This window comes from Delphinus delphis, chromosome 14, assembly GCF_949987515.2.
Source record: "Delphinus delphis chromosome 14, mDelDel1.2, whole genome shotgun sequence".
In the NCBI taxonomy this organism is placed as follows: domain Eukaryota; kingdom Metazoa; phylum Chordata; class Mammalia; order Artiodactyla; family Delphinidae; genus Delphinus; species Delphinus delphis.
Window position 1 is genome coordinate 70,331,213 of NC_082696.1, and position 25,194 is coordinate 70,356,406.

The following is a 25,194-nucleotide window of genomic DNA, read 5'->3' on the forward strand; positions in this document are numbered from 1 at the left end:
CCAGGCCACCTTGAATATCTGTTGATGGGGTATTTATAACCCATTCACCATTCCAGCTCAAAGCCCACACACTAGCCACATGACCATCACTGCCACATCTGCCAGGTAAACAGACAGCCTAGCAAATAGCACTCTTCTTGTTCACTAGCCAATGGCACAGTAGTGTGACCAGACACAGTTACACCAACACAGAGACACAGGGGGCACCTCCCCTCACCCAGCTGACAACCTTCCATACATTTCTGGGGACAGGATTGTCCTACAATGTACCATGCATTGGTACTCATCCCAGGAGAGGAGGGGCAGGGCTGTCTCCAGGTTTGAGCGTGGGTGGCTGTAGGGTCTCAGAACTGCTGTTTCAGCACAAGCAATAGAAATGCTAGCCACAGTGACCACGAGAAACGAGACTCCTGACGTCCCGGTAGATGCTCAGGCCCCTGACAAAAGCTGGGCTCAGTTAAGGGTTGAGTGGGAGTTGCAGACCTGGGGGATGCTACAACAAGAGCTAAGAGGCAGCGCCCTGGTTTCTACTGCTTTGGGTATATCCAGCCTCATCCGAATACAAAACAATAAATTCACAAAATATTAGAACTGGAATGGATCATCTACCACAGACCTTACAGTTAAAAAGGTGGCAGCCCAGAGAGGCAAAGCAACTTGCTGAAGGTAGAGCATGGTAGTGGCAGGTAGGAATGCAATATGCCAAACCCCATTCAAGAACACTGACACTGAATACGTGGCCAAGTTTTTCAATGACAAGGAGGATGAGACAGTGTAAATACTCGGTTCCTCAAAAAGCCCCAAATATGTTTAAAGGTGTAAACACTCAGCTTAATCAACATTCTTCCGAGGGGGCTCTCTTCTCTCTCTGTCTTTCTGTCTCTCTGTCTCTCTCTCTGTATCTCATACACAAACACACATAATCTTGGTGAATGAAGATTTCTTGCTATACAAAGACAGACCCAACATCTTCAGGAAGACACTTTACAAAACATGCCTCTCAATCCAAGTCTTTGTGTGAGGTCTGGGCAACTGGCTTATTTTCTAGAACAATAGGCGGTTCTGAAATAAGGAGATCATCTTCCCCAAAGGAGGAGTTCTGGTCCGTGTGGACGAAGTTGGGGATGTCAAATTTCATGAGCCTGTTCAGCTCCTCCTCTGGCTGCCCACTGCGTCTGATGGCTTCCTGAAGTTGAACTTCACTGTCGAGGGCTGTGGTCTGGAGACCACCTTTGGCCTTGTCCAAGTGGTCCATTTCATTGATGTAGCAGTGAAAGAGGGACCTGGATTCCTCATTGCCCTGTCGAGAAAAGACCTTATCTGGTTCCATTGGCCTTCCAAAGTCTGACACAAAGCTGTTCATTCTGAATCTCTTCTCCGAAGACTCTGCATTGCTGTAAAGCAAAGCAAAATAAAAGACTGCTTACACTCCAGCTTAGTTATCTGCAGAATCATGGTTTTCGGCATCTATGGAATGCAAGTCCCTGCACACAGCATGCAGACAAACATCAGAACTGAGAGACGTCACTTCTGAACATGCACAAATAAACCCAAGGCAAAAGTCACAAGGTGAGGGCCCTTGGACCATCCTGAAAAGAGACCTTTTGCTGAGGGATCCTTGATATTCTTCATCACACACCAGTGTTTCTCAGCGGGACCCTTGGATCGTCTGCATCAGAATTACTTGAAGTGCTTCTTAAAATGCAGAATTCTGGGTTACAGTCCCTCAGGATCTCCGGAGGTGGGGACGGGTAGTCTGTAGTTTCATAGAATCCCCAAGGATCACTACTCGTGGTCAGGTTTAGAACCACTGGCCGACATCAGGCCAGACTGAACAACAATACTGTCTCACAGGGGTGAGTTTCATGTTTGTCAAAGCACTGTCATATCCATTTATCTCACCCCATTCTCAAAACTGACCCATGCTGGGCTTCCCTGGTGGCGCAGTGGTTGAGAGTCCGCCTGCCGATGCAGGGGACGCGGGTTCATGCCCCGGTCCGGGAAGATCCCACATGCCACGGAGCGGCTGGGCCCGTGAGCCATGGCCGCTGAGCCTGCGTGTCCAGAGCCTGTTGCTCCGCAATGGGAGAGGCCACAACAGTGAGAGGCCCACGTACCGAGAAAAAAAAAAAAAAAAAAAAAAAACTGACCCATGCTGTCACTTAGGCCAAGAATTATTATACCCATTTCACAAAGGCATAAGCTAAGGTAAGGAGGGGTCAGATTTCCTGCTTGATTGACACAATCAATTATAAGAGTGCAAAAATACTCCAGTTCCTGATTCCTTGTTTCATTTAGTGTGGAACAAATTAGCAATTCAATGGTAATAAATCGGTGAATGGATGAATAAAATAACTCTCAATGAGTCCCATGAGTGCCTGACAGAAAGAGCAGGGGCAAACTGAATAACCTGATAGCCCACCTACTTTAATCACCATTCTTTCCAGGTTTATAGAAAGGTGACTCCCACACAGGTAGTGACTCCATAAGGTCAAGAATCATGTCCAAACACTTGCAAATCCAGAATAGAACCTGACAACAATTAGGCTCTGGAGTGTGTAATCTCAGTGATTTCAGTTTTTAAATCTCTTCTTTCCCATCCCATCACTCAAGACACAGCACTTATGACCAAGTTCTCATGGGGCAGGGGACATGGAATCAAGTTACAGGTATGAAAAATCTGATCTTAAAAACTAACCGCCATACTGTCTTGATTACTGTAGCTTTGTAGTATAGTCTGAAGTCAGGGAGCCTGATTCCTCCAGTTCCATTTTTCGTTCTCAAGATTGCTTTGGCTATTCGGGGTCTTTTGCGTTTCCGTACAAATTGTGAAATTTTTTGTTCTAGTTCTGTGAAAAACGCCAGTGGTAGTTTGATAGGGATGGCATTGAATCTGTAGATTGCTTTGGGTAGTAGAGACATTTTCACAATGTTGATTCTTCCAATCCAAGAACATGGTATATCTCTCCATCTATTTGTATCATCTTTAATTTCTTTCACCAGTGTCTTATAATTTTCTGCATACAGGTCTTTTGTCTCCTTAGGTAGGTTTATTCCTAGATATTTTATTCTTTTTGTTGCAATGGTAAATGGGAGTATTTTCTTGATTTCACTTTCAGATTTTTCATCATCAGTGTATAGGAATGCCAGAGATTTCTGTGCATTAATTTTGTATCCTGCTACTTTACCAAATTCATTGATTAGCTCTAATAGTTTTCTGGTAGCATCTTTAGGATTCTCTATGTATAGTATCATGTCATCTGCAAACAGTGACAGCATATACCCTGAGAAAACCATAATTCAAAAAGAGTCATGTACCAAAATGTTCACTGCAGCTCTATTTACAATAGCCAGGACATGGAGGCAACTTAAGTGTCCATCAACAAATGAATGGATAAAGAAGATGTGGCACATATATACAATGGAATATTACTCAGCCATAAAAAGAAACGAAATTGAGTTATTTGTAGTGAGGTGGATGGACCTGGAGTCTGTCATACAGAGTGAAGTAAGTCAGAAAGAGAAAAACAAATACTGTATACTAACACATATATATGGAATCTAAGAAAAAAAAAAAAGCCATGAAGAACCTAGGGGCAAGACGGGAATAAAGACACAGACCTACTAGAGAATGGACTTGAGCATATGGGGCAGGGGAAGGGTAAGCTGTGACAAAGTGTGAGAATGGCATGGACATATATACACTAACAAACGTAAAATAGATAGCTAGTGGGAAGCAGCCGCATAGCACAGGGAGATCAGCTTGGTGCTTTGTGACCACCTAGAGGGGTGGGGTAGGGAGGGAGGGAGGGAGGGAGACGCAAGAGGAAAGAGATATGGGAACATATGTATATGAATAACTGATTCACTTTGTTATAAAGCAGAAACTAACACACCACTGTAAAGCAATTATACTCCAATAAATATGTTAATAAATAAATAGAAGAAAAATTTAAGCAAACACCTGATTACTTAGTGTAGTTGAAGCCAAGAATTCACCTACTAAATTATGTATTATTTCAATAAAAAAAGAAAAAACTAACCTCCAGATTATCAAGAATCACCTGGATTTCAGGGCTCAGCAATCCTAGAAGCTTTGCAATCCAGGCAGCAGAGGGACTTTTATATCAGATTTATCTCCTGCTGTGATGACCTGGGTGACATCAGATGAGGAATTCCTCTCAGAAGCCTGAGTTTTTCCTTGTAGTGATAAGCCTGATTAACCAGTCTCATTGCCCACTCCGCAAGGTGATGTGAAGATCAATGATTGACACAGGAGTACGACATTCACTAGGTCATGTATTCAGAATTTAGAGAAAAATCATTTGAGGGAGACTGATGGAATTCTACTTTAATGCAAATTTAATAGGAATAGGTTTTATCTTTCAGTAAGTGATTTTCTTCCCCTCGTGGTCATTTCACCTAAGTTTAAAAGATGACTCAGCAATCCCACTACTGGGCATATACCCTGAGAAAATCATAATTCAAAAAGAGTCATATACCAAAATGTTCACTGCAGGTGTATTTACAATAGCCCGGAGATGGAAACAACCTAAGTGCCCATCATCGGATGAATGGATAAAGAAGATGTGTCACATGTATACAATGGAATATTACTCAGCCATAAAAAGAAACGAAATTGAGCTATTTGTAATGAGGTGGATGGACCTAGAGTCTGTCATACAGAGTGAAGTAAGTCAGAAAGAGAGAGACAAATACCATATGCTAACACATATATATGGAATTTAAGAAAAGAAAAAATGTCATGAAGAACCTAGGGGTAAGACAGGAATAAAGACACAGACCTACTAGAGAATGGACTTGAGGATATGGGGAGGGGGGAGGGTGAGCTGTGACAAAGCGAGAGAGAGGCATGGACATATATACACTAACAAACGTAAGGTAGATAGCTAGTGGGAAGCAGCCGCATAGCACAGGGAGATCAGCTCGGTGCTTTGTGACCGCCTGGAGGGGTGGGATAGGGAGGGTGGGAGGGAGGGAGACGTGAGAGGGAAGAGGTATGGGAACATATGTATATGTATAACTGATTCACTTAGTTATAAAGCAGAAACTAACACACCATTGTAAAGCAATTATACTCCAATAAAGATGTTTAAAAAAAAAAAAGACAAGAAAAAAAATGTTTGAGAACAGCGATGAATGTGCCAGCAACCTGTGACCTAAGAAGCTAAAATGTCACCTAGGAAAAGAGGGGATTAACATGTTTGGAAAAAGCATGGTTAGGACTGCTGGGGTCACACCATCCCCCAATTCCAGGCTAAGAAGCTCTGAGTACTAGCTTTCCAGCTTGCCCGGAGCATCAGCTGAGTGTGAAGGCCGACCCAGAAACCCAGCTGTGTACAGCGGCTCTTCTATAACCCAGGCTACATGTTCTCAGGATTAAATTGAGTCCATTGACCACCATCCCCGCCGCTTGCTGAAGAACGAAGGTACAGAAGACCAGGAGTGTTTTTACCCTCCCCAGGGCAGAGCCCAGGCGACAGACACTAAGATGCCTTCCCTGTCTCACCCCCGCTCTTTTCTCTCCCCATGACCTCTGGGTGTGGTAACAGTGCAATCTGTCTGATTCTCCCTCCCTGAGAACAAGGGAAAAGCCCATCTTTGTTCTCTTAGAGTCTGGTAAACATTAAATACTCAACAGACCACCCTGTTCTTCCTCTTTTGTTTCCCTGACTGATAAATTAAAAAACCTGTATGTGAAAAATTGTGATCACGGACACGCCTTGCTTCTATTTCGTTACTATTCATCTCATCGTTGGGCAATATTTACGTACTGAAATCCATAGATCTTAAATGTAAACTTCAGTGTGTTTCTATTGATATATACACCCATGTAACCACCCTCCCAGTCAAGACATAGAATATTTCCTTTCTTCTGGAAAGTTTCCTCCCGTTCAATTTCCAGCCCCTTCAGGTGACACTGCTCTGATTTCTATTTCCATTGATCAGCTTTGCCTGTTCTTGAACTTCCAGTCGATTTCCACCTCCCAGAGGCAATCTGTTTTGATTTTTATCACCGCAGATTAGTTTAGCCTGTTCTTGAAATTCATACAAATGGAAGCGTGCAATATATAGTCTTTTGTGCCTGTATTCCTTTGCCCAGCATTATGCTTTTGAGGTTCGTCCATGATGTCGCATGCAGCAGTAGTCTGTCCTTTTTCTTGCTCAGTAATATTCTGTTGTACAAATACACTACAATTTGTTTATTCATTCTTCTGTTAAAGGGCATTTGGGTTGTTTCCAGTTTGGGGCTGTTATGAACATTCTTGAAAAGTCTCTTTGTAGATACACATTTTTATTGTTCTTGAGCAAATACTAAGAGTAGAATTACTGGGTCGTATAGTAGATGTTTCTTAACTTTATAAGAAACTGCGGAGTTTTCCAAAGTGGTTGTACCATCTTACACTCTCTCCACAACGCATGAGAATTACAGCTGTTCCACATCCTTTTCAGCACTGGGTGCTCTCCATCTTTGTAATGTCGGTCATTCTCGTGGGAGTGACGTGACACTCAGTGTGATTTTAATGAGCATTTCTCTGATGTCTAATAATATTGAGCATCTTTTCATGCCCTTATTGGCTATTGGTTTATCTTCTTTTGTGAGGAGCCTGTGTGTGAGAATTTTGCCCGTTTTAAAATTGAGGTTACCTTTTGTTACTGATCTGTAGAAGTTCTGTCATATATTCTGAATACAAGTCTTTTGGTAGATGTATGTGTTCCAAACATTCTCTTGACCTATGACTTGCATTTTCATTTTCTTAAAGATGTCTTTTGATAAGCAGAAGCTTTATATTTCAGTTAACTTCAAATTATTAACTTTTATCTTCTATGTTAGTGCTTTTTATATCCTCTCTAAGAAATAATTGTTGACCCCCAAATCACAAACCCTTTGCTTTCTTCTAGAACCAATACAATAGCCATGAACCACAGATGGCTATTTATTTAAATTTAAATTAAGTAAAATTTAAATTTTGGTTTCTCAGTCGTATTACCCACATTTCAAGTGCTCCATGGCCACATGTGGCCAGTGGCCACCTACTTACGCAGCACAGAGAACAGTTCTGTCATCATAGAAAGTTCTATTGGACAGAGCTGTTCTAGGAGCTTCTACTTTGGGTTTATGGTCTATGTTGAGATAGGGGTCAAGGTTCATTTTTTCCCATATGTTTACCCTGTTGTTCCAGGACTGTTAAAAAAAAAAAAAAAAAGAAGAAGAAGAACTTTCCTTTCAATTGACCTTATACAAAAATCACTGTATTCTACACACAGGTAATGAAGGATAAGAAAATGAAAAAAAAATTCCATTCACAACAGCATCAAAAAAAAAATAGTATACTTAGGAATAAATTTAACAAAGGATGTGTAAGACCCGTCCACTGAAAATTTCAATGTTGCAAAGGGAAATTAAGGAAGACCTTAATATATGAAGAGATATACCAGGTTTGTGGATTGGCAGACTTCAGGTTAAAAGCCATATTACCATAGACTTAAACTACTGAAGTGTCCTTCCTTCAAGGGCCAAAATCCCTTCTCCCTTCTGTTTTTGTATGCTAACGTTCACTCTCCAATACCTTCCAATAGTCATTCATTATATTTTGTCCAGATTTTATTTTATTTATTTTTTAATTTATTTTATTTTTGCTTGCATTGGGTCTTCGTTGCTGTGCATGGGCTTTCTCTAGTTGTGGTGAGCAGGGGCTGCTCTTCATTGCGGTGTGCGGGCTTCTCATTGCAGTACATGGGCTTCTCATCACGGTGGCTTCTCTTGTTGCGGAGCACGGGCTCTAGGCACACGGGCTCAGTAGTTGTGGCTTGTGGGCTCAGTACTTGTGGCTCACGGGCTCAGTAGTTGTGGCTTGCGGGCTCTAGAGAGCAGGCTCAGTAGTTGTGGTGCACAGGCTTAGTTGCTCCGTGGCATGTGGGATCTTCCCGGACCAGGGATCGAACCCATGTCCCCTACATTGGCAGATGGATTCTTAACCACTGTGCCATCAGGGAAGTCCTTTGTCCAGATTTTAAATTGTTATCTGCAAGGTTATACTGAAACATGCTACTCTGCCATTACTGAAACTGGAACCCACCTGCCTAATTCCTCTTGGCCCTTCCTGAATCATCTTAGGTGCCACCTTCTTCCCTGACTCCTCCAGTCTGAGTTGGGATGTTCTCCCAGAGAACTGGGTGCTTCTCTCCATCTGCCTTCTCACTCTGTATTGAGCCCATTTCTTTACTTGTCTAGCACCTTCCTTAAGACGATCAGCTCTCGCGGCAGGTATTGTGTGTTTCTTGTCTATGTCCTCAGTACCCAGCACGGTACTAGGCATAGAGTAGGTGCTCATTAAGTTTTTGTTAAATGAGTGAATGCATCAATCATGAAGAGATCACAAAACTAAAGCAACTCTTGCCTTGGCAGGAGGCCTCTCCTACAGTTGCAGAAATCAATTCGAGGGCGTACCCAGGGTTGGCAATCAATTTGAGGGCATACCCAGGTAAGGCTGAAAATAAGGACTGGTGAGCCTTAATAGACAGATGGTCTGTTACTAGAGATCCTGAGTGTGACTCCAGCTCCAGAGGTACAAGAGATTCAGCAAACTAGCCACATCTAGGACTGCCCTGCACCTGTTTCTGGCCAAGGGAAGCACTGTCTCTGACTGTACCCTGCAGTGCTCCCCACATCCCCAAGCTCTGTCCTAGACTCTTCTATGGCACCAATGCCTTGCATTGTTGGAGCTCACAGACCACAGAGCTACTGCAAGGGCATCTTGCACCTTCTATAACTGGCCCACCTTGGAGGCTGCAGGAGACTCAGGTTCCACTGGGGAGACTTCCCACCATTTATTGGTAAGAATGGCTTCAATAAAGCCCAGTGAACTCTCTCCCCGCCCAGTGGTTACCCAGTCTTTAAAGCAGACTAGCCCTCATGAGTCACACCTGAAAATGTTCTTGTACACTTAATGTTGGAATAGCAAGGGATGCTCAATAATTAGGCAGGGGGGGATTCTGCTGCTGGATGTTGCCTTAATTCAGTTTTCAGGAAACATGTGCCATATTGTTAAGGCTGTCTTTCCAACCTTATAAAACATGTCCTGGTAGATAACCTGGGTGCCATGACGGAGAGAAGAAGGCTAGTCGCGAGTTTCCCATCCTCTGAAACTCAGTTGGCATATGGAAAAGTAATGCTCACTGGCACCTATCAGAGCAGTTAAAACAGCTGAAAATCAACTTGTTCTTCCACAGCCTTGGTTACACCTGTGAAAATTTAAAATTACAAGGGCTAACCTCTTAAATACCACCTTGATTAAAATGATAATTAAAACCAGAAGCCATAAACTTCAATAACTGGAACACTGAAAGAACGAGAAACTGTGAGATGTTGACTGAGCTAGCAATTAATATCATGTTATAAGTATCATAAAGAAAGGATACTGAAGAATATTTGTACTATAGACTGAATGTTTGTGTTCCTCCAAAATTCCCATGTTGAAACCTAACCCTCCAAGTGAGGCCCCAGTGAGATCCCTCTCTCCTTCCTCCATATGAGGACACAGTGAAAAGTCCATCATCTATGAACCAGGAAACAAGTCCTCACCAGACAGTGAACCCGCCAGCACCTCAACCTTGGACTTCTCAGCCTCCAGAACTGTGAGAAATAAATTTCTGTTACTTACAAGCCATCTAGTAAATATCTGTGGTATTTATAGGAGCCTGAACATACGAAGACAATTAGAAAATTCAGAATCACCAAGAATTTTAGTGTCTTTCATTATTTTTGTCACATTCCTACCTATTCTATATTTTGTCATCATGAAACTGAGATCTAGCTAGCGTGTTTGCAAGAAGTTCTCCCGTGTCATCCTAACTTTTGAAAGATGACAACTGTTTATTTTGATAGAATCTTAAACTCACTTGTTTTACTTATTTAAGAATCTCTAGTCCTCATTTTCAGCTTGTTATAAGAAATGCAATTTGGATTTAACCTATTGATTGTGACATCCCCAAACTCCACCAGCCAGAGTAAAAAGACTGTTCAGACTGTTCTGATTCTTGGTCTTTTCTCCTTCTCACTCTGGGTTGTGTCATGTATTGTCTGAACCTGTGGGATTTTCTGTACCAGAATAGAGATCCTCCATCGTGAGCACCCATCCAGTCCTCTGGCATTTGCAGTGCATGTCATTTGCTTCCATGACACTCCCCTGCTCACAAAACTTTCATTGATTCCCCAAACTCTTCTGCCTGATCTTTCAGACCATCCTCTTCCACATCACATGGCCTTTCCAGTGTCAGCTCCCACCAGTCCCCTCGCCAACCCTACCGTCCGGCCATATGGGACCTGACTGTCCCCCTCTGAGCCTTTGCTTGTGCTGTTCCTCCTACCCCTTCTCTGTCAAAATCAAATACGTCCTTTTCTGTCCAACTCAAATGTCCCTGCCTCCATGGAGACTCTCTGATCTCCCAGCAGGAAGGAATCTGCCCCCCTCTGTGCTCCTTTCGATTTTACTGACCTTGCCTTACAGGATGCAACCCTTCCTGTCTCATGTCAGAGCTATTTGGTATGCTCTTTTCTCTCCCATATACTGCTGTGCTGTACACTATTCATCTTTGCATCTCTCAAAGGGCCTTGCCATCATTCGACGCTCAATCAATGCACCGGACGGCTGTATCTGCAGGTGGTCCAGAGCCCTGATTCCTGTGAAAGGCACAGCCCCCTCCAGTGTTTAGGGATGTGCTCCTTCCTCTGGGACCCTACGGGAAGTTAGGTCAGGAGGGCAGACTTCTCCCACCTTCGCTGGCAGAGGGAAAACACCCGTAAGATTCTGGGTTATTCCCTTAGGGATTTTCCAGATTTATGATGAGTTTTTACACATGGAGCGCCTGCTGCTGTATTGAGTCTTAGCATCCCTGACTATCCTCAGGTTCGCCCCAGTCATGAAAAGGGGTGGGCAGTCCAGCCTGTGGGAGCCTAGTGTTTCCAGCAGTCACTTTCAGTGGACTTTTAGAGATGCGTAAGCCAAAGACCTACTAAACTCTGTGATGAACCACCAGTGAGAAAATAATAATAACCATTTCACAGGAGCCACAGCCTGTGCTGAGAGCCTCATCTCACGTAACAAGCCCTAACAGCGGCACCAACCAAATCCTTGCGTGTGTGTGAAAGTGCCTTTTGGTTGCTTTCGTTGGTAGTTCCAACTTGCCAGGCAGATGTCAGTCTCTCTGAGGCAAGAAGGATTCTGCTACCTGAGGATGACCCTCAGCACACCCACAGCTGTGCACTCAGGATACACCTTGTAACTGACGGGGAATTAAAAGTGACTCCTGAACAGAGGTGTATAACCTGAATCAGATACATAAAGCAGTTGGATTTTTTACCTGTTGATATATGGAGACCTTTCAGAACGGAGGCTCTACCTCGGGAACCACTCTGCACTACATCTGCACTTAGCTGGTTCCTGTGACCTTGGTCATTAGCAAAGACCTTGAGCACAGACATTCTCTTGCTATTAGCTTTTAGGTGCGCTGTACCCCTCCTTTAGTGAGTGTCATATTCAGGAAAATTGCAACTCAAGGTAAAATGTAAGTTCCATTTTTACAAGGTCACCTGTCCTCACCCCTAAACGAAGACCATCCCCACCTGGATGAAGTGCACTTAGCAAAGGCTACAAAAGAGGATATTTGAGGTGTATGATGTCTGGGGTTTGATCGTTTTTTTAAAAAAAAAGTCCAAAATATTCAACATAAAAATGTGGTACAAGCCTTTCCCGTACTCTTTCTCTCTGGCAGATCTATGATAATGGGGTTATAATACTTTAACAAGACGGTAAAGAGAGTAAATAGCTCCTTAGCAGAAAAAGCACAGGAAAAATGGTTCTTTTATCTTCATTGTCTTTAAAGGATCCAGGTAAGAGGGTTTTTTTTCCCACACACAACAGCAGATATTCCATGAGAAAAATAATCCCCGTTAAAGCTGCTTCTTGGACCTAGAAGCTTTTAAGAAAGGCGATGTCAGCTTTATAAGAGTCTTTCTCCCTCTTTGGTCTGCTTTACTAGTGCTCGCTCATATCTGGTTCTTCTCTCCTCCTGGAAACACAGATTACCCTGCCCAGCCTGGCGGTCAGGTGGCTGTGGCTGGTTCTGGCCAATGATCTGTGAGAGGAAGGGGTGTGTGCCACTTCCTGGCTGAAGGACAGAAGGGCAGGTGTGAGATCTCTTCATGCCCCCTTCCCTGTCACAGGAACCCGGGAGGCTGAGCCTTGGAGATGCTGCAGCTACAGTGGAGAAGCTTCTGTCCACCCCTTGCTGACCCTCAGAAGATGTGTAGCTTGAACACAGTGAAAACCCATGTTGTGTTTTACTGAGATTTGCGGAGCTGTTTGTTATTGTCTCATAGTCTGATTATGACACATCCTCTCCTGAACAGAAGCCAATGAGTAGGCAGTGACTCTAGAATTGAAGTTCTTATGCTAATATGATCCCAAGTTGGAAACTTCAGGGAAGAAGCCTATCTGTCATCCTTGTATCTTACTCCTTTCAAAGGGAATGTTTGTGCTCTTCCCTGCATCAGCAATGATGAGCTCCTAGGGAGACGCTCAGCCTGCCCGGGACACCTCCATGGAGGAGGAGATAGAACTGAGTGGTAGATTCAACACTAGTCCATTTTGAGCTTGCAGACCTGATTGGGGATCTTAACCAGAACGTCGGCGTCATATTCCAAAAAGATACTTACTGCCTGATATCCTACTTGAGGAAGTTCTTTGTGACCAGCTGCCCAGGGAGCCTGTTATATAAAGCAGTCAGAATTCAGACATCCTTCCGAGCCATCACCAAGATTCTCTGCTTAGTCTCCTTTCTAAAATCATCTTACTCTTTCACTGAGAGACACACCCAAGGTGAAGCTAGGGTAGAAGGAAGCCACACTTTGGCATGTGTAGCTCCAACGTGAACGCGTAGGGCCTGGTTGTCTCGTGGGAGGATGGGTGTCCTCTTCTCCCTCCTGCTCTTTACCTGCACCCCTCAGCTCTCCCCAGGATTCCACCAGCCACGCAGGGGTGGACTGATCTTCGCTGAGAGCTGCCCGCTGTGAGCCCAGCGTGTACCAGCAGCTCCACAGGCATCAGCTCACTTAACCTTTACAGTACTCCTAGGAAGCAGATACTATTTTATTTTTACAAATGAGGAATCTCAAGCAGAGAGGTTAAGAATCTAGTAAACTGTTCCAGTACATCTGGAAATGTTTGACTCCAGAGCCCATGCTTGATCCAATATGTGATCAAAGAAAACAAATCTGATTGCTTGCTAATATCTTTGTTGTAATATAAGAAGGAGATTTAAAATTACTGACATGAGATAATTTAATGTAGTGTTAATAACAGGAGCTTCAGAGTCAAAGAGACTTTAGTTTGAGGCCTGGCTCCGAAGGTTTTGTTTGTTTTGTTTTGGTTTTTTAACCTGTGAATCATCATATGAGTTGTTCAGCCTCATTTTTCTCATCCGTAAAGTGGGGAACTTTATAAGTTGAACACTTATAGGATTTACTTCATCTTTTTGTGAAGCTTGGTGAGATTACACATATAAAATGATCAGCAGACCCTGGCATGTGGCAAATGTTAAAAAAAACTGCTTTTATTATTAGTCTCAATGATTTATCATTCTTTCCTCCATGCCTAATTATCACAGGCACACTTAAAATTGATTGTTTTATATTAAAGTTGGCTGAATGGAAAAAATGTCTATTTTAGAAAAAATTCCTGCCAAATAAATGCCAAGTTTACTAAGATCTAAAATCCTTTTTAACTGCTCCATTTAGGGATTTTTCCACATGTCTGTTTCTTTCAGTTTGCCTATGATATACTACAGCCAAATGCCATGTCTCACACTGCCTCAGACTCAAGAAAGCATTTAAAATGTGGTCCTGAGGGCTGATCCCTTATTGTACTAAAAATAAAAAAAGGTTAGACTTTCTCCTTAGCCTCATTAAAAGCATGTAGAGTTACAATGACCCCTGTTTGAGATGACTCAGAATCACCATCAAGAGAGAAACCATCTACTAGAAGGATGAACTGCCTATTGGAAGACTGGAAATTCAAGTCTCAGCTACCCAGGGTCGATGTGAAATGTTAAGGAAATGTGTAAGTCAGTGTTCTCCAGAGAAACAGAACTGACAGGGGTGTGTGTGTGTGTGTGTGTGTGTGTGTGTGTGTGTGTGTGTGTGTGTGTGTGTGTGTGTGTGTGTGTGTGTGTGTGTGTGTGTGTGTGTGTGTGTATTTCTATATCTATCTATCCATCCATCCATTCATCCATCCATCTGGGGTAGGGGAGGGGGACAGATTTATTTTAAGGAATTGGGTCATGTGATGGTGGAGGCTGGCAAGTTCACAATCTGTAGGGTAGGCTGGCAGGCTGGAGACCCAGGGAAGAGTTTGAAGGCAGGCCTCTGCCAGAATTCCTTTTTGCTCAAGGGAGGTCCATGTGTTTCTAGGAGCGCCTTCCCGTGATTGGATGAGGCCCACCCACATTATGGAGATGATCAGTGTTATTCAGAAATGGTATCTTATCTAAAAAAAAAACCTTCACAGAAACATCTAGAATAACGTTTGATTAAATATCTGGGTGCCGTGGCCTAGACAAATTGACAAATAAAATTAACCATTACAGGAAGTCATGTTCCCTTTTGGGCTAGGGTGTTCCCATCTGTAAACTCACCTGCATCCTACATCAAACAAATAGATCTCAATAACCCTGCAAAAATCCATCTGTCCCTCCGAGGAGAAGGAAGATAAAGGGGGTTATTATTCCCTGGCCACTCTACAAGATGTACCCTAATCTGAGTTTGTCCTTGGCTTCTCTTACTACTGCTGTAATCCACACCATATTTTTAAAGCGAGGTAAAGGCATGTTCAGATGTTTATGAGAACAGGAGATAGAAAAGGGAAAGTTCATATTATTTTAGTGGCTTTTTAGTGACTATTATAGAGTTTCTCAACCATGCATCTCCATATGCTTCAATAAAATGATCTTTTCTTTTCATTTAACATGTGTTTAAATTTTTTTCCAGACCTCAATGTCTGAAAATAGGTGCGTGATGGGCTGAACTCTTCTCTCTACCTACAACTAGTTGTTATAGTTCAAGTGCAGGCTGAAGACTGAACAGCAGATGCCGCAGACTGTGTGATGAGACACAACAATGAGAACGCCGCTGCCAGGCTGTGAGGATGAAGGGAGATGCCGATGGAAACGTGAGGATTTGTGCTCAGTTTCTTCCACTTACTCGCTCAGGTCGCTCTCTACCCATCCCCCTCTTGCTCTGTGCCCCAGGAAACTGACCTTTGATGGAGGCTCTGGCCACCGGTTGTGGTGTGGGCTTCACCAGTGGGGAGCCAAGGTAAGAAAGGGGTAGGAGAGGGGAAGAAAGGTCTGGATATTTATTGGAGGCTCCCTCCCTGAGAGGTCACACTGGACTAGCTGTGACTCTTGACCATTGTTCCTCTCAGCCAGCCTCTCTGCAGGACTCCTGGTTGCCAGTCATGACCCCCTTCAGATCTAGTGCATCTACTCCTCAGTGTTCTGAGCCCTGGCATCCTGCACTATCCTGGGGGCCACCCTCTTCCTGGGCCACAACTTGTGACTAGTCCCTTTATTAAAAGCTCTTCTATATATCCAGGCAAAACTCTAATTCAAAAAGATACATGCACCATTCACAATAGCCAAGACATGGAAACAACCTGAATGTCCATCGACAGATGAATGGATAAAGATGTGGTACATATATACAATGGAATACTACTCGGCCATAAAAAAGAATGAAATAATGCCATCTGCAACAACATGGATGGACCTAAAGATTATCATACTAAGTGAAGTAAGTCAGAAAGAGAAAGACAAATACCATATGATATCACTTATATGTGGAATCTCAAATATGGCACAAATAAACTTATCTACAGAACAGAAACTGACTCACAGACAGAGATCTGACATGTGGTTGCCAAGAGTCAGGGAGGGATGGGCTGAGAGTTTGGGGTTAGTAGATGCAAACTATTACATATAGATTGGATAAACAACAAGGTCCTATTGTATAGCACAGGGAACTATATTCAATATCCTGGGATAAACCATTATGGAAAAGAATATTAAAAAAATGGATATATGTGTATAGCTGAGTCACTTTGCTGTACAGCAGAAATTAACACAACATTGTAAATCAACTACACTTCAATAAAAAATAAATTAAGATAAAAGCTCTTCTAATTACCTAATTTGAGTGTGCTATCTGTTGCCTGCTGGGACTGACTGATAAGGTATCCAACATAAGTTATTATTTTTTCCTTTTTTGGAAGAGTTTGGATAAAAGAAAATCCTCTAAAACAGTTCTGAGAGTTTTGCAAACCATAACTGACCAAATACATTGTGACATTACTCAGCGTTCTTCAAGCATCCATGTAATCATTTCCTCCATAAATTCAAAGCCCAACATGGATGTTCTTTACCACGCCATGAAATTATATAATCCTTAATGTTTCCGTTTTATTTCGTTTCAAGGAAACTTAATGCTGAATTCAGTGACTATTATTAATAATTAATTCAGTCGTGTATCCAGTAACAACTATTTCTCTGCTCCTCAAACGTTTTCTAAGCTAGTTTTCATCCTATTTTTGCTATTGTCTTTTTTCACTGTTTTCAGTCTGGTGAGTCATCTAAATTCTTTTGGGAATAAGGAGAAAATACATCCCAATTCATAATACTTTCAAAATAAAAATTGAGGCTGGATCAGCAGTTAGACTACTGGAAAGGACCAAGAAACCCAGGTGCACAAGGGTTCACTTGAAAATGAGCCCCAGAGGCAAGAGGCAAAGTACCAGGAGGAAGGCAGGTCCCACACAACAGGCACTGGGTCCAGACAGCACATCCATAACCAGGGCCATCTTTCCACCCACTGGAAGCAACCCCAGCCCCGGATCCCATTTCTGTTTTTTCTGGTTCCTGTGGAGCTTAACGGACATTTAGGAACAGCCCAAACTTACTCTTGGTGTGGGGCTCCTGTCTTGGTCAGCAGAGTCAGCACGAAAAACATGAAAATCACAAAGACCGCGAGACCAATCCAAAATCCAATCACAATGGAATCTACAAGACAGTTAACACTGGGATTAGTATTTCATAGCAGCATAAAACTTAAATAATTGAGGAACCTGTGCTTTTTGATACATGAAATGAGAAAAGATGTCAACAATCTTCTGAGACAATCTTGACCCATCAGTCAAAGATGCAGGGATGAGGGAAGAGTCTGTGCCTCCGGGTTTCTGTCTCAGGTACTACTAAGAGATGTCAGCCCTCCAGAGTCTTGGTTTCCACATCCCAGTGGAGGAATCTAAGACAGAAAATGGGCTGTCTAGGTCCTCAAGATTCCACTGAAGTGTTTTGAGTTAGAAAATCCAATTTTTAGCAGAAACTGCAATATGAAGTTTAAAATGACTTCTGATTCAAACCAACCCAATTTTGTATTTTCACACATGCTCCTGCTGGCATAACTCAGCTCTTCATTACATCTTGCAGAGAACATACCAATGACCTCCTGAGTGCTCTTCCTAACTTTGGCCTTTCCCTGTGCCTCACCTCTGTACAAATCTGCTTTATCAGAGCTCTGATAATATTGCTCTTTTATGAAAAATCCTTCAACGAAAATAGACCTGACCTTTTTCAGATTAGAAGACATTCCATATACAAAGAACTTGTACAACGTCTGGCATCTGAGAAAAAGGTAACACACATTTGCAGGCTATTATTGTTAAAATGATCATTTTCTCCCAGTTTACCCCTACTTTAAAACTCATGTTTCCAAGTGGACGAGGGGACACTGTGTCCCTGTACTTATCTGAGCTCTTAGGCACAGCTTCCTAATACCCACACCTTTTCAGGGGCCTGTACCTTCACCAGCTGGAACAACTGTCCCCAGGCTGGAGCTAATGGAAGTCTGTCTATCCTTCAAAGCCCATGCCTTACACCATCTCCTTCACAAAGCCTAATCTCCCCAACAGATGTGCTTGCTCCCTCCTGTGGACCCCATGACATTTTTGTCTGTGCTTCTCTACATGGGTCTCTCCTTGATCCTATCATGGGTAATAGTCACTAGCGTATGTCTCTCGGATGGGGATGAGACCAGGCTGTCTACCAGAACCTGGTACCTTCCTAATAGGGTCTTAAGTCTGGGAGAGGCGACAGAGTTGAAGTATTTTACATTTTCTGATCTATTCTAAGAAGTTTACCTATGTGGCAATACAATGAGGATACTCAGTAATTAAAAAAAAAGAGGTAAACAGAACTTATGCACTAAATGTGTTTAAAATACAAAGCATTATTCTAACTAAATTATAAGTATATAGCACTCTAACATGAAGAAATCAGATTAGTAATTTACTTCACATAATTCATACTTTCATTCTACATATACTATAGCCTAGAGGTTAACAACTTTTATTCAACAGCATTTATTCAGCACTCTGGATGCAAAGCTAATTTATCTTTCCCGGGGTTAAGAGTGCCAAAGAAACAGGAATTGTAGATTTTGCCTTACGATCTAATGGAAATGAGGCCTAAACAAGACATAAGGACAAGTACCAAAAAAAACACACGTGCACAAGTGCAGCATGTAACAATAGCATCTCAGTTATGGGGGCACAGACTGAAAAGCATCATTGTGCAGATAAACAACAGCTCAATACCCTACACTTCATCAACTGCCTGCACAGCAAAAGGAAATTCTACAGTGACCCACCAGAAACATAAAATCCTCAGCTGAGAATTTAATCTAGTCGTGTTGATCCATTTTCAAATCTCTTTCCTAGGAAGGGACATGAGGACAGCTTTCACACCACCAGTGGTGGCTGGACCCCTATGAGTCCTCCAGTCCCCTATCCCAGAGTAGGCAGGGATGGAGGAGGGTGCCTTTGACCCAGCCTAGTCCCTTGCCCCCGTCCTTCTAGTGACCCAGGGAGCGGATCACAAAGCAACAATAACGTGGGACCTGGGAGGGTCTCAGCCCTCAGCAAAGTCATGAGGGAACAGAGTGGGAATGAAGAGAGCTTTGGTTAGAATTTGAAAATCCCCATGATCCAATGGCATTTTCAGATGTTTTCTTGATAATGTGGTATCCACGTTTCTCATCACAATATGCTTTAAGCAGCTTTGCTTATTCACATTCTTCTCCAAAGGAAATTCTGCTTCCTCAGATTATTTCCATTAATTCTCCTCTACCTCATCCTCTGTCACATGGCCCAATCCCAGGGCACTTTCTCACCCTGAGCCCCTTTCAGAGAATATCAGAGATCTCCATCTCTTCTCAGGAATAACCAAACCCTCTTGAAGTTTTATTTATATGCCAAGTTTCACAGACGTGAGCATTGCAGTAAAAGGAGGAATGCAGAGCCTCTGGTCTTCCCCAAAGCACCCTTTCTTGGAAGGAAGTCAGAACAGAGGTTTACATAGAGTGAGCGAGGCTCCAAGGAGCCCGGTTCATTAAGGAAGCCAAGAAAGCCTTCCACAGGGGGTTCTAATAGAGCCGAACAGCTACTTCTGTCCTGCCTAGAGACTGAGCTACTTGGAGACCATTATAGTAAGAGGGTAGAGCAAATTGCCCAGAGGAATCCCAAATAGGATGTGTCATAATAAAATGACTTTCCCTTAGCCTGAGCTCTAATGAATGGAATGAAACGGAGCTGAAAGCTGACAGCTTGCACGGTTTTCACTGGTATGATATGTTTCTCCATGTTTTCCACTATAGGGGAGGACAAGAGCAACTAGCCCATCCTATTTCCCCTCCCCTCCACCCCTCACACCAGGCAGAATGGCCATCATCAAAAAGTCTACAAACAAGACATACTGGAGAGGATGTGGAGAAAAGGGAACTCTCCTACACTGTTGGTGGGAATGTAAATTAGTGCAGCCACTATGGAGAACAGTATGGAGGTTCCTTAAAAAAACAAAAATAGAATCACCATATGATCCACTAATCCCACTCCTGGGCATATATCCAGAGAAAACCATGGTTCGAAAGGATACATGCACCCCAATGTTCATTGCGTCGCTTTTTACGATAGCCAAGACGTGGAAGCAACCTAAATGTCCTTCGACGGAGGAATGGATAAAGAAGATGTGGTATATATATATAATGGAATACTACTCAGCCATAAAAAAGAATGAAATGATGCCATTTGCAGCACCATGGATGGACCTAGAGATGATCATATTAAGTGAAGTAAGTCAGAGAAAAACAAATATAATATGATATCACTTACATGCGTAATCTAAAATAATGATACAAATGAACTTATTTACAAAACAGAAACAGACTCACAGACTTAGAAAACAAACTTATGGTTACCAAAGGGGAAGGGTGGGGGGGAGCGATAAATTGGGAGTTTGGGATTGACATATACGCACGACTATATTTAAAATAGACCACCAACAAGGACCTACTGTATAGCACAGGGAACTCTGCTCAATATCTTGTAATAACCTAAATGAGAAAAGATTTTGAAGAAGAATAGATGTATGTATATGTATAACTGAATCACTTTGCTGTACACCTGAAACTAACACAACATTGTAAATCAACTATAGTCCAATATAAAATAAATTTTTTATTTTATTTATTTATTTAATTTTTGGCTACACCATGCAGCATGTGGGATGTTAGCTCCCCAACCAGGGATTGAACCCACGCCCCCTGCATTGGAAGGTGGAGCCTTAACCACTGGACTGTCAGGGAAGTCCCTAAAATAAAATTTAAAAAAGAATAAATTGTGACCTTTCCATCTCGTGGTTGTATGAAAAATGAGGGTTAATGCTTAAAGAGAGGGTTCAGGACACCAGAGCCAGCAGTGTCTTCACACCACTTCTGGTTCCTACGGTGTTAGGGTCAGTTCTGTGGTATGAATTCCTGGCAAGGAGCCAACAGTGGGGTTCTAGTATTTGCCTCTACTGTGCTCCCCATCACACGTCTTACTCTAAGCCTTCGCTAGCTCTAGCTCTGTTTCCTATCTTGATGAGTCAGCTTCCTGCTGACTCATCCACGCATGTATCTGGCATTATCTGCAAGTGGGCACATGACAAAAGTACAGACTGTGGCCACCACTGATGGCTCAGAATCAGAGGATGCTCCTTTAGTCTCACCTCAACACAGCTCCCAGAGTGGTCCTGCTAAAATGTAAACTCATTGACTCATAGGCTTTTGCTTCTGCTTATCTAAATGTCTCACCTAGCCAAGCCCTTCATAAATGCCCCATTTCTCTTCCTCCCTAAATTTATAACACAATTCTTGAGAGATCTGCCTGTACATACTGTCTCCAGTTCCTCTCCTCTCATTTTTTATTGAACCAATTCTAGCAGTGTTTACTCCTAACACTCTACTGAAACTGCTTTTAAGGTCATTGCCATTAATTTCTACACTGTAAATCCAAGAGTCAAGTCTCAGCCCTCGACTTACTTGACCATAATAGCAGCATGTGACACACTCCATGGTCTCATCTTTGAAACCCTTTCTTCACTTGGCTTCCAGGAAACCACAATCACACAATTTTCTTCTTACCTTTCTATAAATTCAATTCAAACTCCTTTGCTGCTTTCTTCTGAACATCCCCCAATTTCTAAATGCTAGGGTGTCCCAGGGCTCAATTCTGGGACCTCTTTAGTTTTCTAATCGATACTCATTCAACCAGCCTCTTGGGTTTGAATATGCTGATGACTCAAATTTATACCTTCACTGTACACCTATCTCTCCCTTCATGTCCTCTTGGAGGTCTGATGGGTCTCAGTGGAACAAGTCCAAAAATGAGCTCCTGGGGGTGCTGTTTCTCCCAGTCTTCCCCATCTCAGTCAATGGCAATTCATACTGCCAGTTACTCAGATCACAAGTTTCAAATCATCCTTGGCCCTTCTCCTTCTCTTGCACCCTACTGCCAATCCACTGACAAATCCTGTCAGATCTATCTTCAAAAAGATCCAGAGTATATGTACTTCTTACCACTCCACTGCCCCCACCATGGTCCAAGTCACCTCAGCAGCTGCCTGGATTTTGGCAATAGCCCCCTGCCTGGCCTCTGCTTCCAATCTCATCCCCTTCCTTCCCCAGCTGCAGAGTGATCTTACTGAAACCCAAGCTAGGTACCACGCTTCTGCTCCAAACCCTCAAATGACTTCTCAGAGAAAATGTCATAAGTCATAAGTCCTTAGCTTGACCTCTAAGGCCCCAGTGCCCTCTTCCCCATCACCTGACTTTGTCTCCTGATGTTCTGCCTCTTATTCACCCCTCTGGCACCAGGCTGACCTCCTCATTGTTCCTTGTGTGTTCCATTTTGCTCTTGCCATGGAGCACTTTCTGGAATGTTCTTCCCAAAGTATCTTATAGTTCAATCTCTCACTTCCTTTAGGTCTTCTATCATTTTTCTCCTTCTCAGGAAGGCCTTCCATGGCCATTCTAGCTATACTTTCACCTCGACTCTCCACATCTCCTTTCCCTACTCTATCTTTTATCACCATCTGGCATAGTTCATCTATTTAACTTACTTATTATCTCTCTCCCAGTAAAATGCAAGATCCATATGAGAAAGTGTTTTGTCTTTTCTGTTCACTGTTGTATCTCCAGTGCTTAAAATAGTGCTGCACATAACAGGTACTCAACAAATACATGCAGAATGAATGAATGTCCATTCTGCTGGTACCCAGTGTATGTCAGATATATGTCCACTTCTGATAGATACAAGGTTTAATACCAGATCCAAAACTGAAGGCAAAAGGAGAATTTACAATGACCATCAGAGGTTGTTTCTCAGATGAAAGACCCTTTGGAGGTAGGAATCTTAATTTCAGCAGGCAGGAGAACTCAGTCTAACTAGAGATGTAGCTATTGCTCTGAAGATCCATTACAGGTCAAATAAATGAAGGTAATTGCTATGGTCATTCCTATCTTCATAAGTGCTTCCCATTGAAATGACTCACTTTTATTCTTTTGAAACTGCACCTAACTGGCTTTGAATTTTGCTCGGCCAAACAAGGAGACGCACTTGAAGGGCAGAATTACAGCATTTTAAAGTGGAAGAGACTATACCAAGGTACACAGTACAATAGTTCACTTACTTTCCTGCATGTCTTGGGGTTTGTTCCTGAAACTAAGGGCCTCTACTTTAATCAGATCTCTTAATCAAAACAGCAAGGACCCACCCAGGAATTTTTGGGTTTTCCTAATGGGAATGTTAAAAACAAAAGCACTCCTTATTAATGATATAGTGAGTAAAGGAAGTATGTAGTGTATCATACTTCTCCCTACATTTTGTAGGAATTTTTTTCCAGCTATAATCATTTCTAAATGTAATATGCCCCAAAGAGATTTTCAACTGTTTCTGGAAATGCACCAACCAAAACTACAGCAGCAGGCTGTTTTCTCTGCCTGTAAAAGCATATATTACACGGAAATATATGGCAATTTGCCCAGTCATTTTGATTTCTGCTAAAATTCTTAACAGCAAGTATCCTTACCTACAGATTTTCCCAGAAAATAACAGATTAAAGAATCATAGTAAGTTAAAGGGGGTGATTTCACACCCTGACGGCAACAGCCCTCCATCAGATAATTGATGACAGCACATCCTAATGGATTCCATGTACTTTTTTTTTTTTTTTTTTACTTCCACAAAGAACTACTGAGAAGACATCAATACAGGAATGAGCAAAAGCATTTAATTATTACTATTCACTTCAGGGGTAAATGATATGTGGTTTAGTTAATGATTTTTAAGGAACAAAAATAGAAAGCTCTTGATCCAGGAAATTAGTAACTCCGAAGCCTTTTAGTCCCATAGCTGGAGACCAGAGGGCAGGAACCAGCCAGGGTATCACTGCTCCTGTCCCTCTAATTGCCCAGCCAGATGGTCTGCCACAGCCATCAGCAATCAGTAGCATCCAGGCCCCAGGACCTATACATGAAGCCCCGGCTCTTGTGGTCCTTCCTGCAATGAGGGAGTGGGAACAAAGGCTAAGCACTTTATTAGCTGGAATTGGGAGTTGACCATGATGGAAACTCAGGAGGCTCCTGAGCTCCCCTCCTCCCACAGACACATGGAATATACAGCTACATATGGAGCAATTCCCTCTGAAAGAGATCCAGAAACTATCTGAGCAACTCCTACACATCTGACAAATGATTTCCTACTCACATCCAAATAAGTAGGAAAGGCTGAGACACACTCTTGCCATTAACCCCACCCCCAGCACAGCAACATAGCCATCTGAGGTAACCCCCAACTCCCACATTCTCCCTGAGGAAGGGTTTAGACCACACATCTAGAGCCCCACTGGAAGCAGTTCAAGATGGTGGTGTAGGAAGATCCTGAATTCACCTCCTCCCACGGACACAACAAATCTACAACCACATAGGGAATACTTCCTTCTGAAAAAGACCTGAAAACTGGACAAACAGAGCCTCCACAACAAAGGATAAAAAGACAGCATTGAGACAGTTAGGAGATGCAGAAACACAGTCTCACCAAAAAAAAAATCTTCACCCTGGTGCAGCGACCCACAATTGGGAGGGATCTCAAAAATACAGAACTGTTCTCTAAGGAGTGAGGTGGTCTGTGCTCTATAGCAAGCACCTCAAATCTTAGATCCTGCATAGGAGAGACAAGCCCCCAAAATGCCTGGCTTTGAAAACCAATGAGGATTACATCCAGGAAAAACATAGATCTGTAGGGAATGGAGAACCTGCTTTTTAAAGGGCTCACAGACTCCCTTGCCCCAGAATGCAGCACAAAAACACCTGCTTGAAAAGCACCTGGACTATTCATGAAGGAGACCCATTAACTAATCTTCAAGAATCTGCTGGAAAGGCAGGAACCTGCTGGGACTCTTTCTGGTGATGGACACACTGGCAGATGCCATTCTTGTGATTTCATTCTACCTTGCTAATGCCAGCACTGGTGGGTGCCATTTTGTAAGTCTCCCTCTAACCTGCTAGTGCCAGTAGGTGTGCCTCAATGAGAGCTCCACCCACCCCTGTGCTACAGCTGCATGCCACAGCTGGGTTGGGCAAGACCCCTGCCCACCCCTGCACTGCAGCAGGCTGGCACATGCAGCCCATACAGGGTATGCCCCTTAAGTGCCCAGCTCTAGTGGCCAGGGCATCTGGGGCCCACA

General features: G+C 42.9%; 1 protein-coding gene across 1 annotated transcript in view; it reads right to left on the reverse strand.

The window, feature by feature from the left end:
* Positions 1-1,000: 1,000 nt before the first annotated feature.
* Positions 1,001-25,194, reverse strand: part of MRAP2 (melanocortin 2 receptor accessory protein 2) — a 54,068-nt gene continuing 29,874 nt past the window's right edge. Inside the window, exons 3-4 of the mRNA XM_060030621.1 lie at positions 17,034-17,133; positions 1,001-1,394 (exon numbers count right to left, since the gene is read on the reverse strand). Coding sequence (XP_059886604.1) covers positions 1,001-1,394; positions 17,034-17,133 — 494 coding nt within the window. The remainder of the gene's footprint in view (positions 1,395-17,033; positions 17,134-25,194) is intronic.